The following is a 10,312-nucleotide window of genomic DNA, read 5'->3' on the forward strand; positions in this document are numbered from 1 at the left end:
TGATCACCCCAATAAGTCTGGTACCCATCTGACACCATACAGTTATTATAGTATTATTTTTTTTCCTTAACTTTAACCCTGACCCTAAACCCTAACCCAAACCTTATTGTATTATTGATTATAGTCTCTATGCTATACTTAAATCCCTGTGACTGTTTTTATAACTGCTAATTTGTACTACTTAATTCCTTCCTTTTTGTCCCTCATCTCCTCAACCCTCCTTCCTCCCACCTGGCAACCATCACTTTGTTCTCTGTATCTATGAGTTTCTGTTTTATTTGTTCATTTATTTTGTTTTTACGATTCCACATATGAGTGGCATCGTGTGGTATTTGTCTTTCTCTTACTTATTTCACTTTGCATAATACTCTGTAAATTCATCCATATTGTCACAAATGGCAAGAATTCATTCTTTTTTATGGCTGACTAATATTCCTTTGTATATATGTACTATCTCTTTTTTATTCATTCATCTGTCAATGGACATTTAGGTTGCTTCCTTATCTTGGCTATTGTAAATAATGCTGCAGTGAACATAGGGGTGCATATATCAATTCTTTTCGAATTGATGTGTTGTGTTTCTTTGGATAAATACCCAGAAATGAAATTGCTGGGTTATATGGTGGTTCTATTTTTATTTTTTGAGGAACTTCCATATTGTTTTCCATAATGGCTGCACCAATTTGCAATCCCATCAGCAGTGCATGAGGGTTCCCTTTTCTCCACATCATCACCAATACTTGTTGTTTGTTGATTTTTTTGATGATAGTCATTCTGACAGGTATGAGGTCCTGGCTCATTGTGGTTTTCATTTGCATTTCCCTGTTGATTAGTGATATTGAGCATCTTTTCATACATGTTGGCTCTCTGTATGTCCTCTTTGGACAAATGTCTTTTCAAGTCCTCTGCCCATTTTTTACTCGAATTACTTGTTTTTTTAGTCTTAAGTTATGAGTTCCTTATTTTTTGGGCTATATCATTGTCGAATATCTTCTCTCAGTAGGTCGGGAGTCCCCAACCCCCCGGAACATTGACTGGTAGCAGTCCGTGGCCTGTTAGGAACCAGGCTGCACAGCAGGAGGTGAACAGTGGGCAAGCAAGCAAAGCTTCATTTCTATTTGCAGCTGCTCCCCCAGCTCTGGCATCACCGCCTCAGCTCCACCTTAGACCATCAGGCATTAGATTCTCATAGGAGCACCGGTCCTTGGTGTCAAAAAGGTTGGGGACCGCTGGAGTAGGCTGTCTTTTCTTTTACGTTGATGGTTTCCTTTGCTATGCATAAACTTCTTACTTTGACTTAGTTCCATTTGTTTATTTTTTCTTTTTTTTTTCCCTTGCCCGAAGGTATAGATCCAAAAAAATATTTCTAAGAACTGTGTCAGAGTTTATCGCCTATGACTTTTTCAAGGAGTTTTATGGTTTTGGGGGTCTTACATTTGTCTTTAATCCATTTTGAATATATTCTTGTATGTGGTATAATAAAATACTCTAGTTTCTTTTTTTTTTTTTTTGCAAGTATTTGTCTAGTTTTTCCAACACTATTTATTGAAGAGAATTTGCCCCGTTGTATTTCTTGCCTCCTTTTTCATGGATTAACTGACCATATAGGCATAGGTTTATTTCTAGGCTCTTCATTCTGTTCCATTGATCTGTGCATCTGTTTTTATGTCTGTACCATGCTGTTTTGATTACTATATATCCTTGTGGTATAGTTGGTTGTCAGGTAGAACTCTGTTCTTTCTCAAGATTTCTTTGGTTATTCGGGATCTTCTCTGTGGTTCCATATAAATTTTAGGATTATTTGATCTAGTTCTATGAAAAATGCCATTGGTGTTTTGATAGGGATTACATTGAATCTGTAGATTGCTGAGTTTCAAAGAATTTTTTTTAATTGTGTTTCTTCTTTTTCCTCCGCCTCCCCAGGTTTCCATTATAAGCAGTAAAAACCTAGGAATCTGCCTTGAAAACGGACTCGCTGTAGCAAATGTTACTGGATGATACAGAAGGCATTCCACACTTATTTTTTCTTTCTATGTTTGTATTCTTGGGATTTATCTTCAAGTGTTTTTCTGACCATAAATAATTTTAATTCATTTAAAATGTTTTGGTTATTCCTGATCACTTGGGCAGTACAAGAAAATCTGGCTTCTGAATATTGACCACCTCTATGCTGCATATGCTTCCTGGGATATAGTATGTAAGAGACCTATGAAATGCCATTTTTGTTAGGTATGGCATATTAGTAGCTAGGGACTAGGCTTTATTTAGCAATTAGAATTTCATGAAGATAATGATCAAGGTAAAACAATGTTTGGACACAATGCAGAATAAAAGAATATAAGTAATAACTTTTTTGGTCCATTAGTGTATGATATATTGAAAGACAGGGCCCTTTTGCTTTTTGTAGTCTTTAGGAAAGAAAAAAAAAATCACAATCATTCTCTAACACTTTCTTTGCTTTTGCTTCTTCAATAGCAAGGCTTTCTGAAGCCACTGGGCATCGCCCATTTGTTAGTATTTATTGGCAAAAATTTAATTCTGTGGTATTTAAACTCAGGTCTGTGCAAAGTCAACTAAAAATGAAAAACTTTCTATTCCTTTTTTACATTTACTTATAGTCAAGGCGAATGGAATTGGGAAGGTATTTACATAAGTGATGATACGGTCATTCTCTCTGGTCATAGATTGAAGTTTTCCTCTTGCTTAAAACATAGCAGTATTTATTCGCAACCTCTCAAAAATATTTAGTCTATTTGTCAATAATTAGATTCATTCAACGTGAAGTTGATAAAGTGGTTCTTTATCCCACTATTTGGTTCTACACTTTCATTAATGATACATGGTCATTGGATCCTTTATACAAGAACTTTAAACGACTCTTCAAGAAATCTAGAGTCTTTGTGGAGTTTCTAACCATATGGAAATGCTTATTTTCTTGTACTAGTTAACACAAAAAGCAGTCATGCTATATAAAAAAATAATATCCCTGCAGCTTGACTTCCTATTTTTCTTCGTTTGAATCTGATGTTTTTGGCATTCTAGTATGCTATTGTGTTGTTTGTTTAGGAAAGAAATATGTAGGTGACTAGAGAAAAAGTTATTAATTTGTTCTTTTCCCACTGTGAAATGCCTTCTGTTTGCCTTATCTTTCCAGATAGTCTTTAAAGTCAGGCAGTGGTCAGGAAGCTATTTAGGGCAGTTTCCGAGAGTGGATTTTGGTATTTCGTTTTGAGAAAGAGACTTAATTTCGTAAAGTTTTTGGATTTTAGGAACTTGAGTAAAACATATCTAAGAGTTAAATTTGGGGGAATGTTAAAGTAACAGAACTCTAAGGTAGTTAATCATTTTGGAGAAATGGGGAAAGGGAAGATAACAGGACTTCGAATGGCCGTGATGAAGTGAATGAAGAAAAATCTTCATTTAGTCGAGGGCAAACAAATTGGAGGTCCTGGCCTTAAGTCCAATTCCAGAGGATGGTTTCAATATCCAAAGCTTGGGCTTTATTGACTTATAGTAATGTTATATTTTTCTTTGTCTGCCCTGTGATTTTGCTTCATGTTTTTAGAAGTTTTTATGGTAACTTTAAAGGAAAAAAAAAAAAACAAAAACTATTTTTATTTGATAATTAGGCAAATGGGCAACATCATTTGCCATATTTTTTATTTTATAAATGTTTATTTTTCTATCACGCAATGATTAGTTTTACTTTTACAATTCTGCATTCCTCTTACCTCTCATGTACTTCATCCAGTTATATTTATTATTATTATAAAATGCTAACCAGATATCTTTTATTCAAAAATATCAGACCACTTAACACTTAACCAGGATGTTAATGTTTAAACTGTCTTGGTGAGTGACCAAAGGTGATATTTCCCTTGTGATACCCAATTCAACATCTGCATTGAAAATTTGATTTTTTTTTTAGGTTTTTAACAGATTAGAATTTTTTAATATTTAATTTAATTTAATTTTTTTGTATAGCAAACACTTTTTAAAGAGTATCATAGTAGTTCTTTCCCTGTGAATGAGACAAAAATCCAACTCAACCAGTTACATTTTCTTATTTTCATTCAAATAATGTAATTATCTTTGTGACTACAGAAGCAGCTAACAGCTATATTTTAAGGAACTGCCAAATGTTCTTCACTGTGTTCTCTGCTTTTCACTTTGTCATTTTAATATAAATGTGGAAGCATTTATTTTGTTCCTGTTCCGACTGCTGGAAGACACACATTTTAATTTTTAGGTACACAATGTATTATGCTTTAATGTTGTGATGTAAACTAATATTTTTGGCCTTGGAAAATCTTTCTATACCTCTGTTCTCCGAAGGCCCGGCTCCATTAACACCAGTATTGCAGAACGAGCACAATATATTAAGGACTCTTAGAAGGCGACTGCACATGTAGATCCCCTCCCCCAAACCTAACCTTTTGTAAGTCGTTGCCTGGAAGCAAGGTGAGATGAGGGTAAGATTAAATGTTACGAGTTGAAAAAAATTTGACCGTAGTATCAAACCATTGTCAGACATAATTATTTTATTGGAAGACTGGACAGTTGCTACACATGCTTTAAAAGAACATTGAGATTTTTAGAAAGTGACTTTGTGTACCACTGAATTACTATTTCTCAAGTGACTTTACTATAACCAGCAACAGACTAATGAACTTCAAGAAAGACTATATGGCTTTTGATCATAGAGATACATCTAAATTAGGAAAGAAAGATACGGATAGATGCTCCTAAGAGGAAAATCTTTTCAGAATGGCAGTGGCCACTTGGACCAATATTCCAAAATGGGTGACCTTGGACTTTGTGTTCCACTGAACCCACAAAGGAAACTATGAACTGGACCGACTTTTCCCTTCTCTACTGTGGCCTGCAGCTGAACTGGATGATGAATAAATTCATTGTCGACATTGTCCTACCATTCCCTCAATGTCAGGACTTTTGGGTATAAAAATAATTAACTTTTAACTGATAAGTATTTTTCTTTAATACTGTCAATACTCTCTAAATTTTGTTTTGTGCCAAATCGTTCTTTGGAAACACTTGCTATAATATGGTGCATTCAGTTTACCACATAAGTGGTTAACATTTTAGGGCCTTGATTTCTAATGAGTGTCGCCTTTGTATAAATGTCACTTTGGGGGAATACCAAGATTATGCATTTATTCAGTAGTGATTTTCTTGAAGGACAGCTGTGGCGATTGACTGTAAGATCTTCAGCCTAAGAAAGGAACAAGACCGTGTGTACTCAGATTTAAAAGGACTGAGAACAGAATTCAAAGGTTGCTTTTGAGAAAACAGTGTTTATATAGGGAATATTTGTTTATGTGGGCAGGGAACACCGATCAGGTAGATTTACTATACGTAGTGTGCCGTATTCTGATAACATTGGCTTTTCAGAAACAATCATAAAAAATCAATACCTGCTCTTTCAGCGAAAAGGAAAAAACAGACTTTTAAAGTACTTCATTCATTACTTACTGTTCATAGAGAAGTGTTACTAAAATTAGGTCCCATTTTCTCCTCACATCTGGCGGTGCCTGTGAGTCCTAAAGCCATAACTGCTTATCTTACTGCTACAATCCCTTTTCCTCTTAACCCATAACAGGTAATATGGGCAGGGAGAAGCAGCCTGGAGACTGTCCTGGTAATGCTGCATGGGGTACAAGTCGTCCAAATTTTTGCTGGAAGAATCTTTTACCCTTGATGATAACATTTATCATTAAAGGGAGGTGTTGAGGCTGTTGCCGCTCCTGCCTTTTAACTGTTGTTGGAATGCTGAAACCTAATTCCAGGGAAGGCAAGAAGAGAAGGGATAAACTGGGAAAATCTCACTTCTACAGAGTCACTTTTCTGTTGAGACCTGCACTTTATGCCAGCATTGCCTGTGAGGAGCAATATTGCCTTAAATTAGTTTGGTTCCAACCAAGGTCAATGTATTGTACTTCGTATATGTGAACAACTGTCAACTCACCATTGAGCTATAAAATTCACAGGTGATCCCCCAACATCCTTGTTACCTGGAGCTTTGGACCTCCTCCCACCGAGCTGTGGTTGGCCTGTAAACTGGTAGATAGATCATTTCATTTCAAGTTGCCTCTCTATGGATGAGCAGCAACATGACCAAAAAAGCCGGTAGGAAAGGGAGAATTTCCTGGCCCGATTCTTCAGACAATCACATCCTGAGTAATTGAGAATTGACTGTCTTTTCCCATCGTGACTGTGTAGAAGTTATTTTCAAAGGTTCAGTTACACAGTGAAGTCAGTCATTATGTAAGAATCTCACCAACACTCTTGGGTATTGAAATGCATACCATTAACAGCAAAAAGAGAAAAATCAAACAAAAAAGAGGTATTTACTTGAATTTGGAAATTTGTTGATGTGAAGAGTCTCTCTGTTTTATTACTTTTAAGAGAGAATTAACCAGGAAAATTAATGCTGTAGTGGGGAAGACACTGGAGTGTTTTTTTAAGGTTGTATTTGACACCACAAACTAACAGAATTATCTAAGTAATCATGTTAATTTGTGGAACTATCTGGTCCTAAAAAACATTCTCTTTCCCGTATATATTTGTGAAAACTACCTGGAAATATGTTCCTAATAGATTTAATATGTTTTTTTCTGTATTCTTAGCATACTAGAAAATGTTTTTGAGTAACTCTTCATAGCATAAGGAGCACTACACTGGGTTCAGCATTTCAGATAAGAACAGAATTAATTGTGTAACTCAGTGCCCCATTATTTATTGCTGAGGTTCCTCTACAAAGAATGCAAGAACTGAAAGACAGGGTTTGAGTGACATTTCCTTCACAAAAGAGCAAGGATTAAGGCCAATGAAGAGAAGACAGTTGAGAGAATATACTATTACATATGATATACTTGGGATATGCTTTTGTTGCACTGAATTTCAGACCATAATTGCTAAAATAGTTTCTAGCTGTTACATTTAGTAAGTTTTTGATGTCAGAATTAAAAAAAAAAAAATTCTGATTGAGTTAATCTCCAAAATCACCATAGGCTCTAACTTAAGCCCTTGCTATAAACTGAACGCCAAATGCCCTTTCTCAGAAATAGCTATATTTTTCACCTGCCTCTTAAAGGCAACTCAATATTTATTTCACAAAGTATTGTAAATAATGAGATGGTATAGTGGGAAGATAACCTAAAAATGTTCCAAAATGAGAATTCTCTAATGGAGTTTTCCTTAAGAATCCATCCCAGCACAATATTATATTTTGAAAAGGTGCTTAATTATAAAGTACAAGAGTTTGCTCATATAAATCAAGTTGCTCAGGAAATTTGAGGTGGTGCTGTCCTTTGTCTCATAGTTTGGAAAAGTATTCTCATGAGAGAGAGATATTTCACGGTACCCAGGCAGTTTCAGATTCTTTGGTAAGAACTCTTGTGACATTTTGAATGTGGGTATGTTTGAAAAACAAGTGAGATATTATCTCAAGAGCTCATTAATTTGTAGCCAAACCTCAGAGGAAAAGGCAGCTTTGAAATAGTTACTTCATAGAACTAACTAGAACCTTAATGGAATACAGTTGCCTGTCTGAGGACAAAACAGAGGCCACCTCAAACCACATGCCTATCTAGAGATTAAGTGAAACTGTGAGGGACATTTTGTGGATGCCTTAAAGGTGACTGGTGTTGGGTATTGGTGAGTATGTACACAACCCTCTGGACTAGGCTAATGGAAACAGCCTATTTCAATTCACCCTCATACAGGACAAGTTGTTCCTGCTCATGGTCCAATGGAGGAAAATGAGAAACACGGTGCTGGTGACTTTCATATGTCTTGGGAGGTTGAGGTGGAAATGTCATTTGGACTCTCCAGTATTCAAACCTCCCTTAAATGCCACTTAAACACCTACATTAATTCATCTATGCAAGCTTGTGTTTTTATGGTTTGTTTTTCACACCTGTGTCCCATTTGATTCTTTAAACATCAGGATTAACATTGATATTATGAATAATTTTTAAACCAAAGTATTGTATAAGTGTGTACTTGTTTTCCTGGATGTTTTGAAACAAACACCAATCTTGTCCTCTTAATAAAGTCATCTGTTAAGTCATTGGTCTCTGACTCATGTGTTCTTTACTGTGTTCAAGGACTTGGGATGTTCTGGGAGTATTATTTCTTCTTTACAAAGTAAACCTAATATATCTCTGTTTAATTAGTGTAAAATTTTTTCCTATTCCAGTTCCATTCACTTTCTGTAACCACATGTAAAATGATACTGATGCCTAGTACATTTCAGTTCTCGACAAATATACCCAAGTCTAAAATTGGTTATATAAGTGGCTTCGTGTGGTGGTGGCTTGCTTGTGTATTTTGGGGCAAAAAAATATGTACATGTTCGTACCGTAATCCAAATGACTGAAGACCCCATCAGTGCAAGGGCTCATTCTGTTACTTACATATGACATTCCATAGATTTTGAAACTAGATATTAATAACTGCCATTTATTTAACATTTTACTTTTATAAGGCTTGTTTCTTTGTTTTGGCTCTTATTTAATTTGATAGAATAACCATGATGTGGAAACTGATTATGCAGAAATTTAGCAAGTTACTAAAAAATAAGATACTATTTTCAGTGACTATTAAACTGATTTTTAAAGAAGTCACTTTAGTTTCCCTGAATTGGATTCTCTAGGCCTCACTTTCTTCTCTGGCCAATATTATAGGGCATCTAAATTGTCTCTATTATATATCTGTACTATATCTGTCACTGCTGGATGCCAATATTATAGGGCATCTAAATTGTCTCTATTATATATCTGTACTTTATCTGTCACTGCTGGATGCCTAAGGAAAACCAGTGATATGCAGGTGTTATTTAGTTGAAGAAAGTTTGTTGATTTCAGCCTTTAGTTTCTAAATACTGGTTGAAAATTGCCAGTGAAAAAAGTTGACACATCTAGAGGCCAATTTAAAAATTTAAATAAGTGATTAAGCCCGCTCCCTTGAATCTCTGGCAGGAGGTATATAACACTATTGGGTGGCTATTGTGGATATGACAGTCTGAGTGTCTGGCTGTGGCATGTGGTGTTGAGAGGTAGCACCCTAGAAAGACCCTCCTTAAAGGCAGGAGAACATTAGCCAACCCCTATACTTTAGGAATTTGGAGAAATCTTTTAGAGGGCTTTAGACTACCAGAAGTTGTAGGGGTTTAAAGAGAATCTTACCCCCATTTCAAGGAGCAGAGGAACCACTCATTTCTTCCTCCCCATTATATCTGAGTTACGTGCTTAAACTAAAGAACTGCAATGAAGTCAGAGTACTAAAGAAATAGGAATAAGGAGACCTGGGTCCTAGTCCTACCTTTGTTGTGAACTTGTTTAGAACCTTAGGACACCACTTATGCTCTACCTCAATTCTTTTACTAAGAAGCATGCTGCAGTGAGAATCGGTGACCTCTAAGCACTCTTTGAGGTCTAATGTTCCTTGATTCTTGCTGTCAAAGGCTGCTAGGTTTTTTAAAGATGCTCCAAAAATAGAAGAGCCTCATACACTACTGGGAGCCTGGAAAGTCACAAAGACTTCCTAAGCATTCATTTGAAAGGCCTCATTCCTGATCTTGTGTTCTTTAAAAACTTTATTTTTGACAAACATCATGTGTACAATGCAGTTTTGATGTATGTATGCATTGTGAAATGATTACCACAAACTATTTAACATATCCACCACCTCTCATAGTTACTTCTGTGTGTGTATGTGATGAGAACATGAGATCTACTCTCAGCAAATTTCAAGTTTGTAATAAATTATTGATTATAATCACTATGCTGTACATTAGTCTCCAGGGTTTATTCATCTTATAACTGAAAGCTTGCACCCTCTGCAGAGTCTGTTTCTGACTGCACTGTCCTGCTTCTCCTAGCACCACACCCAGCAAATTGCCCTCAACCTACATGTGTTCTAACCAAAATCTATTTTTTTCTATCCCTAAGCTTCAAATGTGAGCCTCCTTCATCAAAAGGTCTTTGGATGTTCTTGTGAACTCATACCTCCCACTAGTATACCTTACCTCCAAAAACACGTTTCTTACCAATTTCTGTGCCAAGTGATACAAATTTGTTTTTAGCCATGTTAATAATGATGTGTCCTTATTTATACCTGCCACATTTGGTTATTTGGTGTCATTACTTACCCAATCTGGGCCCATACCAGCAGTGCACTCAGTCCCTGCCTGACTTTGAGGAAGCCTTTCCTATTGAACTGCCAAGCTCCTATCTCAAATCCTTCATTTGCCCTTGGGGGCTCTCAGAACTGGGGACGTGTGAGAGAA

At 36.0% G+C, this 10,312-nt stretch overlaps 1 protein-coding gene across 4 annotated transcripts in view; it reads left to right on the plus strand.

The window, feature by feature from the left end:
* Positions 1 to 8,092, plus strand: part of CCDC50 (coiled-coil domain containing 50) — a 66,354-nt gene extending 58,262 nt beyond the window's left edge. For all 4 annotated transcript variants that reach the window (XM_039850739.1, XM_039850741.1, XM_039850738.1 and 1 more), the window contains one exon: positions 1,924 to 8,092. In XM_039850739.1, the coding sequence (XP_039706673.1) occupies positions 1,924 to 1,943 (20 nt within the window). In that variant the 3' untranslated portion in view covers positions 1,944 to 8,092. The remainder of the gene's footprint in view (positions 1 to 1,923) is intronic.
* The last annotated feature ends 2,220 nt before the right edge of the window (positions 8,093 to 10,312 follow it).

This window comes from Pteropus medius, unplaced genomic scaffold, assembly GCF_902729225.1.
Source record: "Pteropus medius unplaced genomic scaffold, Ma_sr-lr_union100, whole genome shotgun sequence".
Taxonomy (NCBI): Eukaryota; Metazoa; Chordata; class Mammalia; order Chiroptera; family Pteropodidae; genus Pteropus; species Pteropus medius.